The following is a 16,925-nucleotide window of genomic DNA, read 5'->3' on the forward strand; positions in this document are numbered from 1 at the left end:
TTCTCTTCTCATTTTCCATCAATCAGCAAGGCACATCTGAGGCTCCAAGCAGCACCCCCTGCCCCAAGCAAGGCAGCATGCATGGCTGCTGCTTCCAGAGCCTGGACTCCCCTTCTGGAGAGAGCAGAGCCAGCCCAGACAGACCCAGAAGAGGACAGTGGGATGCTATAGAGCATCTGTTTAGTGACACCTCATTTTTGCAACAAGGCTGTGCACACCCTTTTTGTGGAGTGGTATATTTTCCAGCCTCAGAAAGAGTAACCCAGCATAGCCTCAGCTCTTTTTACACAGATTTGATGCTGGGTTTATTTCAGTGTGTCCATGTTACATCTCACAGCACACCCTTTTCCTAACAGTCTATTCCTCTTTATGTTGAAATCAGGTATGGAAGCTTCATAGAAGCCAAACAAACAATGTTTTTTTAGTCTATTTTTAAATTTTTGTTTTAGTTGGCTGCATTTATTTTACATGCAGAATGCTTTGCTCTGAGCAGACTAGAAGTACAAACCACAGCTATACTGCTAAATCACATTAAAGAGTTTTCCAAGTTAACTGAAACTTAAGTTCTTTACTTTCAAAATAAGTTTTGATTTCTCAAGAACACAACAAGCCCACTAGTGTTACCAACAATATCTGCAGATAAGTTCATCTGCTTGTTCAACTGAACACACTACCTGTTAGAATGAGAACTCAACTACTGTTTGCTAGCCATGTTTCCCTGCTTAGACATCCCCCCAGAATTAACACAAAATGCAGAGGAAGACTGATGACAGATCACAGGGATGAATGTCCACACCAAGTTCAAAGTGACTTTCCAAGACAATGGCAATGCAATGGCACTCAGAAATTCCTTTGTGCCTAAGTGCAATGCCTATTATATTTACTACTCTGTCTAATGAAGCAGACTATTTAAAATTTCTGTGGCTTGAACTGGACACTTTCATTATTCTCAGTAGTGAAACTCCCCATTCAAAGGAAATATCATCAGGGCTAGAACCTCCTGAAACTGAATAAAGACCCATGCAAATCAGTTAAGAAAGGCAAAAATCTTTAACTTTACAAAACATAACCTTCCCCCTAAGTTAGGAAGGGTGTAAATTATATTTTCCTGGCACAGATATTAAGAAAAGAGGATTTCAGAACTATCTCGCCACGTTCTTTGACATTCTCTGGTCACTGTACATTGATACATCATTACTCAGACAAATCAGCTGCTCATTATGATAAGATCCCATATATCCACACCATTACAGAAACAGCAGTCCTTTAATCTAATTATCATGAAATGTTATGTACAATTACCTCCATTGCCAAATACTGCACAAATCTTACTGGAAAATTTCACTCTTTTTTGAGTGAAAGAAATTTGAAAGAGATTTAATACATTTAGGTTTGAAATTCAGAGTAAATCAAAATTGATAGCAGATGAAGAAACTACAGCATGGCAGATGCTACAGCTTATTCTCAAATCTCATGTGATTTGTTGCTGTGCAAATCTAAATAATCTTAGCAGCCAGTACCTGCATTGGAAGGGAAAAGCAACAGGCATAAAGCTACATTCAATTTTGTTTCAGCAGAAAACTTTGCATCCAGGGAGGGGCTCAGAGCTGGATTCTTGACCTCCAAACACTGCAGACATGTTTCTTTGCAACTCTCTACTGCTATGCTGGGCACAGTGAGGAAGGGACCAGACATTTGAGAACTGGTGAGGATTTATGGCCTCCCACCCTTTATTCTTTAGCATTTATTGATCAACCCAAAAGTATGAATGCAGCTATCACTAGACAGGATTACAGGGGGAATGACACAGAAGGTCTCTGTGGTCTCTGACACCCCCCAAAAGGGTAGTGAAGAATTCTATCTCCCTGTCCCTCTGGAAGATAGCCCCCTTCCCCAAGTGCAGCTTAGAGCTCAGACAAAATGCAAACTACTTTTCCCAGTCAGAAGAAAACGTGGACTCCCCCCGAGTGCTGCAGTGGTAACAAGCCAAGATCACGCTTCAGCAGCAGAACAAGAAGCAGAGTCAGGAAGGTCAGTGATGAACATGTCTGCAGCCCCTGCTGGAAGAGGCACACACCCTGCTGGGTACACAGTGCTTTTCATTCAACATTCTCGATGAGTAGGCTCTTGTGGGGTCTAAAGGGTCTCATGTTTGAATGGTTGCCAGGCTCTTTTCACCACCTCTGGCTGCAGATGAGAATTTTTATAGGGGCTGCATCAGAGATCGTTTTAGCTGACTTTAAGGTCATTTTAGCTGGTCTTTAAGGGAGGGTGTGATGAAGGGGCTTGTCCTTCTGGTAACTGGTGGGAGTTCCAGCAGGGAAATCTAATGATCAGCCTTATTTTTCTGGTGTCATTCCTCCTTATATGTCCAAAGTTGAATGAAAGGATCTCAGCCAAAGGCCCTTGCCAAGTTTACAACACAGCAGCTCTGACAGAAAACTCAGCTCTCCAAGGTAGATTGCTAGTGTTTGAAAAAAATAGTCCAGTGAATTACTTATTTTCTTTTGCTTTTCTTTGCTTAGGTAAGGCATATTTTATATGCCTTACCATATAAAATAATTTCATTTTCTTTGCCTAGATCACAGATATCAGCCCTGTGGTTTTAAGCATATCACTCAAATTGAAAGCTGACAGAAAGCTATGAACTGGCCCACGACTTTTCATTATTTAAATACACTGGTCTGTATTTAATGCAGAAAGCAAACAATTCTAAGAAACAAAGAGAAAAGGTAACAGAAAACAAAGTCCAGGAAGAACAGTAAGTAAAATAGTAATAGATTAAGGGATGAATAATTTACTGTCAAAGACCCACATGCCCATTCTGTGTAACATCATATTGAGTACATAAAATCTGAAGAGTGACAGCATTTCATGAACCTGTTCTTTCAATACATTAAAGGCTTTCTGGGGAAAACAGGGTCAAATGAGTTACAGATCTAAATCCAGCCAGCTCTGGCACTTTCTTTTGGGGAATCTGGCACAGGCTGGAGCATGAGGAGCTCTGCAGCCCAGGGCTGTGGAGACCACCCTGCCAATGCCAGGCTGCTGCCCATCACCTCCAAAGCCTGAGGTGTGATGTGAGCCACAGAGCACAGGTGCACCATGGAATAGTCCCAGTGCGTGATCCAAAACTCAGATTACTGGGTTACCTGCGACAAACCTCAAAAAGACCTGCAAAATAGACATGTTTTGCTGGCTATTTCAATTTTTAATTGCCAACCAGTTCTCTTGCAGCAATGTTAACCCAACTATATCACTCTTATGCTTATCTTATCCAGTAGTTTGGAAAGTACCCTTATTATGTTATTTAAGCAGTTATTTCTTCATTACCACTAAGACACAACTATAAAAATCTGTTGTGCATTCCTGAAACACATGCTCAAAGATCTTCTCAGACATAACTGCTTCAGTCTGCTGCCTCCTTAGGATGAGCAGAGATGGGGGAAATGCAGCAAGTCTGCAAAGGAAGAAGGTCTGTACTGACTAAACAGGGGATCCCCCACAGACCCCTACTTGGAAATTAAGCCTAGGACAGTGGCAGCTGGAACACCTCCACTGATAACACTAGTGAAAACCCAGCACAGGAGCCATCCTGCAGTCTCACATGGAAACAACTGCAAAAACATGTAGGGCTGGAAATGGTTATTTATATTCAAGTGACGTACTGGATCTTACCCTTCCTGCAAAAAAACAAAACAAAACAAAAACACCACACAGGTATTTAAAAACAAAGTATATCAGATTTTTCTCTACATGTTACCAGATTTTTTTTCACATGATCTGATTAGAGAATTCAAAGCTTACTAGAGATTGAAGCTTCTAATATTATTTGTGTATTTATAAATTTAATTTTTGACAAGTTTGCCTTTCTGGACAACCATACATTCAAAATTATTGCAAGGACTTATGCTTTCACAGAAAACCAGATGAATCCTTCAAAATAGTGAGATATCCTATGATTTAAGAGTATTTTGTCTGAAACTATGTTGTTCTTATTAAAAAAAAACCTGGCTTAGCCTGCTCCCTCCAACTAATAATTTTTCAGACTATTGAATAATTTCGAATACATTTTACAAGAAACTGAAACATTACCAACCATCTCTCTCACTAGGTGGAAAAAATTAAGCAGCCAGAAGAAGAGATCTTTTTTAGTCCTGTCATCAAGGAAAATGCTACAAGACAAGACACTCATTCCATATACATCTGAATGCTCATGTGGTGCTCAGACTAAAGACACTTTAATGAAGCACCCTCTCAGAATTCAGGAAGAAAGAACTCTCATTTATGAGAGACATGGAGCTGCCAAATTTCTCTTTTCTGAGTTTGTTCAATTATTCATCCTTCCAGACAGCCTCAAGTGCAAACATATTCCAGAGTGGTTGTATCTTCACAGAAAACCATGTTGAATTTTTTGTTGGCAACAATGTTCCATACCACATATTATCAAATCATTATGGAATTTTAGATTAAATCTTGATTTTTAAATGAAGGACATAGTTTTAACAGATTTTATTTCATGCTTTTTCAAGTTTCTTATAAAAAAATCCATCTTTGTATCAAACAGAAAGATATAAGAATACCAGTGAAGCAGGCACGGTCAGAGAGAAGGAAAAGGACCAATTTGCCACACTGATAATTTATTTTATCTAACCCTACAGTTGTTAGATTCTGCCCACTAAAATATAATTCAGAATTATAATATTTTATGACCATAAAGTGCGATAATAATTTCGAAATACAGTGATAAGTTATATACAGGAAACCACAAAGGTTAAACAAAGCAACTTTAAAACACAAGAAATAAAAGATTCATATGTTTACTTCCTGACAGACAGTATGCTGAATTTCTGCTCTTGCTGCTCATCAGATGGACTCAGCTGATCAGAATATGTGGAATATATTTCAATATATTTCACTCATTTCAATAATGAGATATACTGTTTGTTAACACTCCAGGTGCTGCCCATCCTTACTATTGCTCAAGAACTTGCATCAGAAAATACAACAAATTCCTCACACCCAGCACTGTTACCAAACAGTCAAATTTGTCAGTGTCCAGAAATCAGAATGTCAGAAATTAACTGTGTGCTTTATTCAGGCACCATCCAACACAGCTCCTGAAAAACCCAAGAAAGGTGAACCAAGGTGACACCTGTTTCATGTCAGTTCCTCATCTCACTCTTCCTAGCTCATCAAGTACAGACATGCACTCCAGTCTAATGAAGTGGTGAGTCTGGGGTGGTGCTGATTGCTGAAAACATTGGCTTCAATATCCACCTCTGCCATCTTCCAACATGGAAGTCTGTGTAAAGCTCAACTGAGTGTGTGAAATTTCAGGTCTAGGCACTCATTGGATTTGTTGACAGAAACAATAAAAATGGAGGTAAAAGTATTCAGAAAGCATTCTTCACATGCCAGAAAACAAGTGTGACAACATTATGTAAAGAAGTCACTCAGAGACATAAAAATCATCAGGAAATAGTAAATTAAAAAGGATAAAACCAGATGCATTAGAAGTTCCAAAATATCCACAGTTGCTGACATTTCAGGGGATCAAGTCAGGACCTTGAGAGATTAAATGAGGAGTCTCGATTCACTCATCAGGGCCAGAGAAATGAAGCTACTAAACTGAAATAATGATAAATTTTTACGTAGCTTATTTAAGAGGGATCAGTGTCAGTCAATCTTAGTTTATGACAACTCCTTGGCATGACAGGAATCTCCCCCAAAAAGGCCAGGAATTCTCTCTTTTTTCAAATCACAGGCATGGGGGCTCTGGTAAGTTTCCATACAACCTAATGAAAAAAAATGCAATTTTGTAAACAGTTGTTCTGCTAAGAGGCTGCTATCTTAGTCAGTCTAGTACTATGAAATTGGAAGTACAAAATTGCACAAGGCTATAATAATACTACTGAGTAATTTTTTGGCAACTGGTTTTCTTTTCAGTGAAAAGAAAAGGTTCCCTTGTAATCTACTCCTGAAATCAATGTCTCTTTATTCCTTGCCATCATTACTGATGCATGAACAGCAAGACACAAGGAGAGAAGCCTGTCCTTGCTTAGTCCTACAGGCACACTTGGCTTAGGAAAAAGAACAGAGTCCTGGAGGCCTGGGCGGAAGAGTTTCCTTAGGCTTCAGTAAATCTTTTTGGGGATAAAGCAGTGACTCCTACAAAGGTGCTCCTATTTTAATGTAGCATTTCACCAGCTGCCTTTCAGTCTTTAGTGAAATTCTGCAATATGTGTCTACACCACTATCACTTTACCAAGGCTGCACAGTTTGCATGAGGGGCAGCAGGTACTGGTGGCACTGCTGCAGTGTCAATTAACAATTCTCCTTTTTTTCATGCACAGCTGGGTGGTTTTCTGCTTTGGTATGCCTTCTAGGGCAATTCCTGAGACCTCCTCATTCTTTGTCAATCCTTCTTGACTCTTCCTGTAGCATCCAGCTGCTAATCTTTCACTGTTTCTACACAGTATGTGAGGATCTCAGGATGCTTGAGGAGCTTCTCCAACTCAGGAGCTGTCAGAGCCCTGCCAAGCTCATGGAGCAACATGTACTTTTTGGAGATGCAGAATGTACAGTGTGTCCCACAGGAACAGGTAATTGAGTGCCCTATCACTGCATTACAGTTTGCAAAATACATGCAATAAAAATTATTTTAATAAGAGGAGTATTAGTAGTTTAAGGTCTGAGGTAAAGAGTCTTTTTCCTTTGCTTGTGCTTATTAATTGCTAATGTTGTGCTGGCTAATGTGTGGAAGAGCATTGTGTGGCTGTTGAAAGACAAGACTCAGCTCTCACAGAGCTTTCTTCCTGTGCTATTCCCCCTCTAAAGGAGATGGACAGGCCTCCACCAAACAGTGCCTCAAGAATTAGTGAATCAGGCAGATAGACCCAGCCTTTGGATGGTTTCAGCACTACCTTCACACAATGTTTTCAACAGTCCATCTTATAAAAAAGGCACAGGAAAATTGTCCATCTCCCTCAGATGAACTGGGAAATGGTCAAATCCCTGAGTCCCCAGTCAGTTCTTAGCAATTTCCCTACAAATGTCAGTCTCTTGGGCTAAGTATCAGCTACTTACTCAAACACAGCATCATTTGACATTGTATTTGTGGTGCGCCGAGAGTTAAAAGAAGTGCTAATTAGTCACTTTCATTGTTACTTCCAAATCTTTTCCAAAATTAATACTGTAGTGATGTGTTTCCAAAACAAGAGAAAGACAGCTCACTTAATGAAAGCATAATTTCAAACAGTAACAGTCAGGCAAATATGACCCTGACTTTTTGCTGCATTGGACATTAACTGCAATACAGTAAATCAGCTCACTCCATTTCCTCTATTAGTGATAATAGCAAAATACAATACTCTCATTTCCTCATTGCTGATGGCAGCATTGCTGGGCTCTTTTGATTGTAACTCTTCTTCAATACGTGTGCTGCAAGAGGAACCTTGTGCTCAGCTGAAAACAGATCTCAAAAATATTTTTGAAGATATAATTCTGGATCAAGGTACTGATAAATCCAGTTTGATAGTAAGTCCCACTCTGTCATACTCCCCACAATTTAAGTACATTGATAACAAGAAAAAAAATAGTTTAAAATCTGTTTACAACAAACATGAAAAGCAATCAAATGTAAGCTTGCAAAATTATGAACCTATTCATTAAGAACACCTTCACCCCCTAAGCAGATTGTGCTGTGCATGGAACCATGCTTCAGAAACAGCACATTTGAAACACACATGCATTTCTCTCCCAGGCAGGGGCAGCACTTCCAGTGGTTTCTTACATAACATGTCAGTTTAGCTACTTGCTTATTTGTTCCCAACAGCAGTGTGACAGAACAGTCTCTCAGGGCACTGATGAATGTTGTCACCAAATGGAAGAAAAGCTTCCATGCAGTCATCTCTGTACATAATGTGTTAAACCACCCCTCTCCAAGAAGATTCACCTTCAAGCCCCACAAACAAATCTTGAAGAAAGAAGCGTTTTGTGCCTAGACTAGATCAAATAGAAATTATCTTTTATTTAATAAAAACCCAACAACAATGCTGTAGAATGGGCAGATGTTGTTATTTCTTACTACAAGTCATTAAATTGTACACCATGCCAATGGCAATACTCCCAGTTCAGGGAAAAATGAATGTAATTGACCTGCAAAACACATCCTGATATCAATCCAGCCATCAGTCCTTGCCTGCTTTCACTGTATTTTAAGATACAATGCAAGCAAACAATAGATTGTCCCTTTATTTCACTCCTCCTCTATGTCAGACACTCTGCCTTGATATCCAGGGTTTATTTTGCATGTGAGGCATGTTTTATTATAGAAGTCCTTTTTGGAAATATTGCTAGAACCTCTTTATTCTGTGGTCTAATACAACCACCACTAAAGTAGTATTTATGCTACTTCAAGAGGCAATGATCCTGTAAAAAGGAGAATGGTGGAAGTGGACCACACTCCCAGGGAATACAGTAAAATATCTATAATCCTTTGCAAATTCCTTTGCAAATTCCTTATGGTATCAAGCATTCATCCTTAGCAACAACCACATAGCTAAAGACACACTGAATCTGGCCTAAACCTGCAAGCTTCTTAAATTACGCTTTCAAGTAAACATACAGAAAACTTGGCAGAAGAATTTTGCATTTCCCTTTGTTTCCCCCTCAGAAAAGCAGGACTTGGTGGGCAGTCTTAGATCACAACAGTGGCTGTTTCTTAACTTCCTCCTTATGGATAAAAACACTTATGCCAGGAACAGACTCAGAAAACCACTCCACTGCCAGAGGGAGGATGGAAAACACTCAGGATTCATCAGTGAATGGGGAGAAATCTGAAGGTACAAATGCCTCTTCTATTGAGAAGAAAATCCTTTTCAAAATCTTCTAAAGAGAAGAAGTCAGTGCTCTTCAATTTCTTCAATCAAGTGTAGGACTTTTCTTTCTCCATAGAGTATTCCTAAATTTTGCTACTATTTTAGACAAGTCTTTATCCTCTGCTGTAATACCTAGGCATCCCTGCCATCTTCTTCTGTGAATTTTGACTTAATTTTCTACAGAACTGAGCTCCAGGTTTCTTCCCAATTCTTATCCTTTTATTTGGTGTGCCTTTTTAGCCTTTGCTAAGTATATATTGATAATGTAACACATTTGCCTTGTTCAGAATTTCACAAACCTATGACAATCACACCTCAGTTAAGTTCACCTTGTAGCTGCTGGCTAAAACAAAAATATATTCGCTGTCTCTATCTCCACCAAGAACTAACTCAGTGATTACATAGAAAAAAAAGAGAAACCTCTGTATAATCTTTATCTCTTGTACAATTTTCTTTGAATGGCAAACCCCCCAAATATAAATTCTCTTGATTCGTATCCTGTCTTTAGAAGTCTGATTAGCACATTTGGCTTAAGCTCTAATTGTCAGACAGACCAATGCTTCAGAGTTTGTAAATATGCTTGCAAGCTGCATATTTGTAGGTAGGTTCTTACCTAATAACATACAGTTCATTATTGGAGAGATCAAAATTCTCTGAAATGAATAGAGACCTTCAATCTAGATTTTCTCTCTCAAACCTGCAGCAAATTGTGCCCTCAGGCTTTGCCACCATGCCTGACAATTCAGCATTCTCCCAGTGAATTTATGACAAGGATCTGAACAGAAATGCAAATCTATAATGAAGCTTGAAGTGGTAAAAAATTTAAATTAAAAAAATAGAAACTGAGGGAGTCTCACATATAACTTCAGGAAAATGTTCCTATCTAGACAAGATAATGGGCAGTCTAAGAAAACAAATTACTGTAAAATTTGATGGGAAATTAATTTAGAAATGGATGAGTTCAAAACTACATACAGTATGTATGCTACTAACTACCCTAAATACAAAAACTAAACTGTTATGCTTAATTTCGAATTTAAATATATTGAAAAGAGTAATTTAGTGCCTAAGCAGAAAGTTATCCCTTTGACAATAATGCAGAGTAGGTAAGAAGGAACAGCATTTATTTTTAGTGACAAACACAACATTTTAAAAAACACATTAAAAAAAAAAATCACTGTAATTTTATAAAGTTTGATCAGCTAAAAAATAGGTGTGTGTTCTTCTCTTAAAAAAGTGTGCAATATTCCTCTTGTGACCAATCTTTTGAGGACTACTTGGATACCAAAATATCAAAAACTCATTCTGCAAGATACCCAGTGGAGATCTGGCCTCAGGACATCTGCATGCAGAAATTCATTCATTACAAAAAAAATTAAGAAAAACTGCTACTAGAGTAAGTATGCGAGTAGACCACACTGCATGCAACTCATTCCCTGAGAGGAGAGAAAGGACAATAGTGTGACAAGAGAGACTGCCCTCAAATGCCTCCTCTTTAGGCATGAAACTCGTTCATGGAATCATGGGATTCCATCTCATCTCCCTGTGCTGTCAGGTAGCAACAAAACCTCTCTGTCTGCTTTGAACAGCAAATCACAAGGGCTAAAGGGATGAACACTGGTTTGACTGACTTTTGTACCTTTGCTTTTTATTTTATGGATTAAGCTATCTCCCAGCTTGAAGAACAATGAAAGAATAATGGAAAAGGCAAAAATGTGGAAGAGAGAGCAAAAAAATCTGATGTGTTTCCACTAAGGGTAAATACAGTCACTGGCTGGGAACTCCAGAGCAGATGTAAACAGCAGAAAGTCATGAAAAAAGGCAAAATGAATGTGGAGGTCTTCAAAACAGTACTGGTTTTCGTTTTTTCTCTGATTTGGGATGATATGACAGATGTCTGTCATATATTTATGATGATTTGTGACATGAAGATTCACATTAATCTTCTGTGTGCTACTCTGGCTGCTTGATTAATTATTTGTAAGCCAGTAAGAGCATGGCTTACAGGTATTCAGGTATTACAAAAACCAGACAGACCTAGAAACTTTATGGATTAATCTGTTATTTAGTCCATTTGCTTTAACAATTTCAAAAGGAATTGAATAAAAAATGCTTATGTGCTTTTAAAATATGACTCTACACTTCTCATTAAATTCTTAGAAGTGTCTCATAAAAACCTTTGCTATATGAAGACATAATACCTCCTCGTGTTCGTGATCCACTGCAAGGACAAATCCATGACCATAGCAACAGCCCTGCACAGGGGCCTTAAAAAACATTTAGTTCAAGAGAGGTCAGCAAAAGGAGGGCTGGATGCTGCTTTTTCAAAGAGCAATTTATAAAAATCACATAGGTCAAAAAGCCTACACGGTGCCAGAAGGGTATTCACTAGCATTGCCTTTTGTACAAATTGTACAAATATTTGGTTTTAAGAATGATCTATGGATACATTTCTTTTTATTTTGAAAAGATTACTCTGCTGCAGCAGCAGTTTCCAGTTTCTAATAATAACTCCTGTCCTGCTCATGAACCCCATTCTGCCAAGTTTATAGCCCAAATCTATCAGAGTACTTCAGCAGGTCTGCAAAGATCCCAAGCTGAGAACGGCCACTTCCACAGCTTTTCCATCTTTGGCTCAGATGTTCAGCTGTAAGGGCAGAAGTCAATACACTTTATTTCTAGTTAAGGATCTCATACAAGGAACCATAGAAATCCTAATTATTGCTCATATAAGAATCAGCTTTTCAGTTTTCAGTTTTCATACATCACTGTTGATTTCAGCAAACTATTACAACTGTTAGAAGCTGAAGATTTTTCTCTTGTTTCTGGCTTTAAAATAAAGAACTTAAACATCTTCTGAAATATGTTGCAGCAAAACTTAATCATATTTTTTTTGGTAAAAGAATGTTAAATAATGCAGAGCCATCTTAACTGGGGCACTTGAAGTGAAAGAAAAAATTAGAAATTAAATAGTCATTTGAGCCAATTTTAAAAGTTTATGTAAATGCATTAGGATGTGCTGTAAAATACATAATTTAGATTTCTTTGGATGAGAGTTACACAGTAGACATCAGATCATTCAAAAGGGATCATGAAGTGAACATGCATGGGCTTGCAGTATGTGCTATTAGAGTTGTAAACACCAGTTCTCACATCTTATTTAGTGTGAGCAGGCTCACGTATTTGTTACCTTTGATGATAACTTTGTTATCATACCAGGTGAACGTGCCCAGATTGGCTCATTTCTTCTGATGAACCAAATTACTGCTGTAACCAGTAATCTTCTCCTCTCTAGACCCCTTCTGCAGAGGCCAGTCACCACCACAAGTCCTTTTCTAAGACAGCTCCTTTGATGCTGAATCTCCATAGGTGGCCTGTACAGCACCTGCCTTACCACTGACATCCTTCAGATGAGCTCCGCAGCCTGACCTCTCTTTTCCCCTGTCCAACACGTCCCTCCTCTTCTGCACTGGGAGTGAACAGAACTAACACATACACTGGACATGGGACAAATCCATTTCTTAAGTATTTCCCCAGCATCTGATTGCTGTTTTGGAGAACATCTGGTGTGAAATCAGATGGAAGGGCTACAGGTGACTAAGAAGCACAGAAAATGTACAGAAGTCCTGTGTGTAAACACTAGGAGCCTTCCTCAAGAATCTGCATACCTTTCTCTAAGTGATAGAGTGTGAAATTGTTGTACAAAAATCCCAGTGTTTGAAATGCACAAAACATAAAGAGGAAGAAGGTATATTAGAAGCTGCACAAGCTACTGGAAACAATTATTATTCTGCTCTCTCCAACAATACTGTCATTCTGATTGAAGTGCAGTTCTTTGAAGTGTCACTGACTACCTTAAAAATGCACACTGCTTCTTTCACACACAAGTATTTATTGAGCCACCATGGATGACAGATCAGGTGCTGAGCATGAGATGCCAGATAATACTCACAGAAACTGCCTCCAAGATTTGTTTGACAGCATCAGCAGCATCTCGTTCACTGTAATACCCCTTTTCCACAATCCTACAGAAAAAAGCAATACAATTAAACATTAATATAAATAAAGAGTGAAGGTAGACGCTTCTTTCCAAAAATGAGATAGCAAGCAATCAAATTTAAATATGACCAGGACAGTGGAGTGTCCCCAAGAGACTAGGAAACAACCCATTTGCAATTTAAGTTACCTTTGATTTCCAGTTAAATGAAAGACAAGAGGTAAAATATCAACTGGACAAGATGTTTATAGTATATCTATACATTCAGTTCAAAGTTTTTAAAACTTTCTGACACTCAAGGAATCAGAATTACTGAAAGACAAAACTATTCAACATTTAGGAACGGATTTTTCATTTTCATATTTAACTTAAGCCCCTCCCCCCCAGTTATTTAGTTAATTAGATAGATACTAAGTCATTAAACAAAAGCACTATGCTATGTACACACAGATCTGAATTATTCAGGAGAAGAAGAATTTGGCATAAAAGTTTACTAGTTTCAAATTATCCCTCAAGTGTGATGGGCCAAACAACTGTCTTTTTTTATCCTGTCAGTAGAAAACTATATGCAAAGAAATACAGGGTTTTTACAATTAAAGCTATGTTTTTCTTTCAGAAAAGCTACTTTTCTTACAGAGCCAGGAGTAGACACAGATTTGCACAATGACATACAAGCAGTTAAGAAGTATCTATCATTAAGATATCATAATACTCTATTTAAGACACTAAGCAGGCTTTTTACTAACATTTTAAACCGAGCATAATATTTGTGAACTACAATAATTCTCCCTCAGAGAGTTACCTTAAAGGTCAGATTTTTCATCTGAAGTCTTGATATTTTTACTGTATTAATTTTTCAAAGCCTAAGAAAACATAGACAGATATTGCCTAGAAACAGAACCTGTGGTGCCTACAAGACATTTTATAAAATGATGTTCTGCAAGCAGACAAGCCAGTTTTATAAACCAATATCCTAAAATCCCCATGAAGCAGTACAGCAAGGAACCTTTAATGTCAGAAGTCACTGGAAAGACCTTCTGCCCCAAGATCCATAAAAATATGTGATATAAAATATGAAAAGGCTCTGCTGGTGGCAGGAAGGCTCTCCTTCTTTCTCCCCACTGCTCCTGCTTTGCAGGAACTTTTTATCACTTCTTTTACTGAAATAACAGGTTCATGTTGAGTTACCATCAGCGCAGCTCCTGTTTTTCACAAAACTGAGAGGAAAGGTGTGACTAATGTACATATGAAAATCATTGCTTTATACTCATTAGAGGATCAAGTGATTAGAAGTAAGAAACAATGCAAAGATAGCACTCCACACCAGAAAGAGAGGCAACCAGCATGACACTGTGGAAAGCAGTCTACACAGGGATATTCCTAATCAGCTACAATTACTTCACACTCATTGTCTTCACAGAGAGCTGAGTCTATTCATGTGGCAGCAGTAACAGCAAGCAATCCCTCTAAAGCAGTTCTTCTATTTCATCATTATTTCTTTGCTGCCTAATTGGTTGGGATTATTTCTAGAAGGTAGTTTGGTTTGGGTTCTTTGGGTTTTTTGGCAACCCTTTAGCTGTCATGCCATATGCACTGCTTTAACACCTTTGGGTTTTTTGTGCCTTCAGTCCTTCTCCTGTTCTGGTCATCTGTTTACACCATTAGGGAGAGCTTTACTGGAACTTATCACCATAAGGGGAAAACAAAGCAAATCTTACTCACGTTATTATATTAGGCTTACATTATATTAGGCTTTTAGCCTAAATTATAGGGAAGAGTTTACAAAAACCTAGAAATTATGCAATAAAATGCTACATTATACTTGAAGGCTAGATTACTCTTCAGCCATTTCAGACTGAATTATCCTCTTCTGTTAGATTACATTGTGAGACCTGAGCCCCAGTGATGCTCTTGCTCAGTTATTCATTCCCCTGTATACACTGGCTTTGCTTCCTCCTCCTTTTTAATTCAAATGAAGTATTTTGTTTTGGCCAGGTATTCATGTGTTTCAGCCTGTCTGCAGCACCCACCCTGCCCCAAGCACTGAATCCACCAGGTGCAGGATACCCTCATGAACCTGACCTCAGAAATGCACGAGGCAGATTCTTAGGGCTTAAAGAGTGTTTAGAAAATTCTGTTTTTCCAACATATCTGAGACTAAGATCAGAGAAATATGAGGTAATGCAGTTACAATTCAATTTACATTTCTCCCTAAATAAAAAAAAAAAAAAAATTCTCTTTCTACAGTGTGGTAGCTTAGTCTTTGTTCTATCTTTTGAAACACATAAACCAGGGGAATGGAAAAAAACCAAAAAACCAAAAACCAACCATTAAAGGCAGTCTGTGGCTTTGTTTTTTCCTCTACTCACCAAAATCAAAGAAAAGAGGAGCTTCCTGTAAATACTTAGCCAATGCTAATTACCAGACCACTGGACACAAGGGACAAATCAAAGAGACACTCAAGACTGCCCCTTGACCTCAAGATGTGTTCACATTGACTTAGACAATATATGCTGATAAGGATAGCATGATGCTCTCATTATTTACATTAAATACATAGCAGAAGAAGCACACAGACCTTGTAGGTGAAGATTTGTAATTTACACTTTAAAATAAATAAATGTGATGAAGTGTGGGCCCATGTTTCTGGAGGGCAATAAAAAACAACTGTAGAAATATTGTGCAATGTACTGGGCTCACCTGCTAATGCTACAGGTGAATAACATGCACTGGCAAGCCAATTACAGATTATGTCATACTGAGCTACCTTTCCAGTTTTCCAGAAGTCTAGAATTCAGACATACTGAGAATAGAAAACTTACTTTTATTCAATAATAATTTATTAAATATAAAACCTAATATTTTGTGATGGCAATAAATGAAAAAAAACATATTCTACCCTTTCTACAGATGAACATTTATTTATAAGGGTACTCTGATTTAGAACTAAAACCTGTCTATAAGGCAAGTAAGGAGGAGTATTGAAATATTATCCTGTAGTTTAGGTCATACAGTATTGCTGGGGGATCATTTGTGCCTTTATTTTTTGCATCCTCCCTTCAATAGTTTACACAAGACAAATGATAGGTGTGCCAGCAAGACTCCTACCTGAGACCAATGAGTCTTCCTTAAAAGGATTGTTCAGATTCAGACTATAGATTAACAATGACTCATTGCCCTTTTTTCTATAATGGGAAGGAAACCTGCAGAATACCTTATTTCACTATTATTGAAGCAAATCCCAACTATTTATTACAGGATGATCTTTGACAAAACTGTGTGTGAAGGAAGATTAAGCCTTTGCTGAGAGGAAAGAGAAAGATAGGAACAGCAGCAATAAGGAACTAATTAAATATTCTCTTTGATATGCAAATGAAAGAGCCAGGTAGGCCAAGAGAGTGCCGGAGAGAAAAACTGAGGAAGACAGCAGGGAATCCAGAACTGCTTGAAACCAGAAAAAATGCTTGGAAAAACACTTAATTTGGTGCTGCAAGCATCCAGGAAATTTAATATGCAACTTCAAAATGAAGACACTCTAGACTGAGCAAAAATGCAATGCCAATTTGTGTAAGATTCCTTTTTCACGGTTATGCATAAACGTTTATTGAATTATGCTGATTAAATTGCTTGCACCTTTATATGTCAAGACACACATTTAGCAGAGTGTCTACTAGATGGACAGCAAGTCAGAGCTCTCCCAAAGCACCACCTGACTCAATCTAGTCTTTTCAAGCACACATCACCTTATTTGAGACAAACCTGCCTCCTTCGGTAGAGAGGAGCAGGGAAATACTTCTCAGGGCCCCTACTCACCTCCCTCTCTCAGTGCCAGCAGAGATTGAGATGTCCTTTGGGAGCAGCCCCAGTCCCATGGAGCTGAGACACATCCCTGCCTGCCTGCATGGCCCAGGACCCCTCAGAAATCTGTGTTATCACACTCCTTCAGCTGCTGCTGCCCAGAGGTGGAAGAGCCTTGCCAGGTAACGAGGCTATAACACATTTAGCAGTGAGAAAAACCACCCTCAGCGTCACACTGCCCAGCAACC

General features: G+C 38.5%; 1 protein-coding gene across 1 annotated transcript in view; it reads right to left on the reverse strand.

The window, feature by feature from the left end:
* The window catches only part of CAMK4 (calcium/calmodulin dependent protein kinase IV), a 144,464-nt gene that overhangs the window by 34,933 nt on the left and 92,606 nt on the right, over positions 1-16,925 (reverse strand). The window contains exon 5 of the mRNA XM_086866625.1: positions 12,835-12,907. Coding sequence (XP_086722751.1) covers positions 12,835-12,907 — 73 coding nt within the window. The remainder of the gene's footprint in view (positions 1-12,834; positions 12,908-16,925) is intronic.

This window comes from Cyanistes caeruleus, chromosome Z, assembly GCF_971803275.1.
Source record: "Cyanistes caeruleus chromosome Z, bCyaCae1.hap1.1, whole genome shotgun sequence".
NCBI classification, from domain to species: Eukaryota; Metazoa; Chordata; class Aves; order Passeriformes; family Paridae; genus Cyanistes; species Cyanistes caeruleus.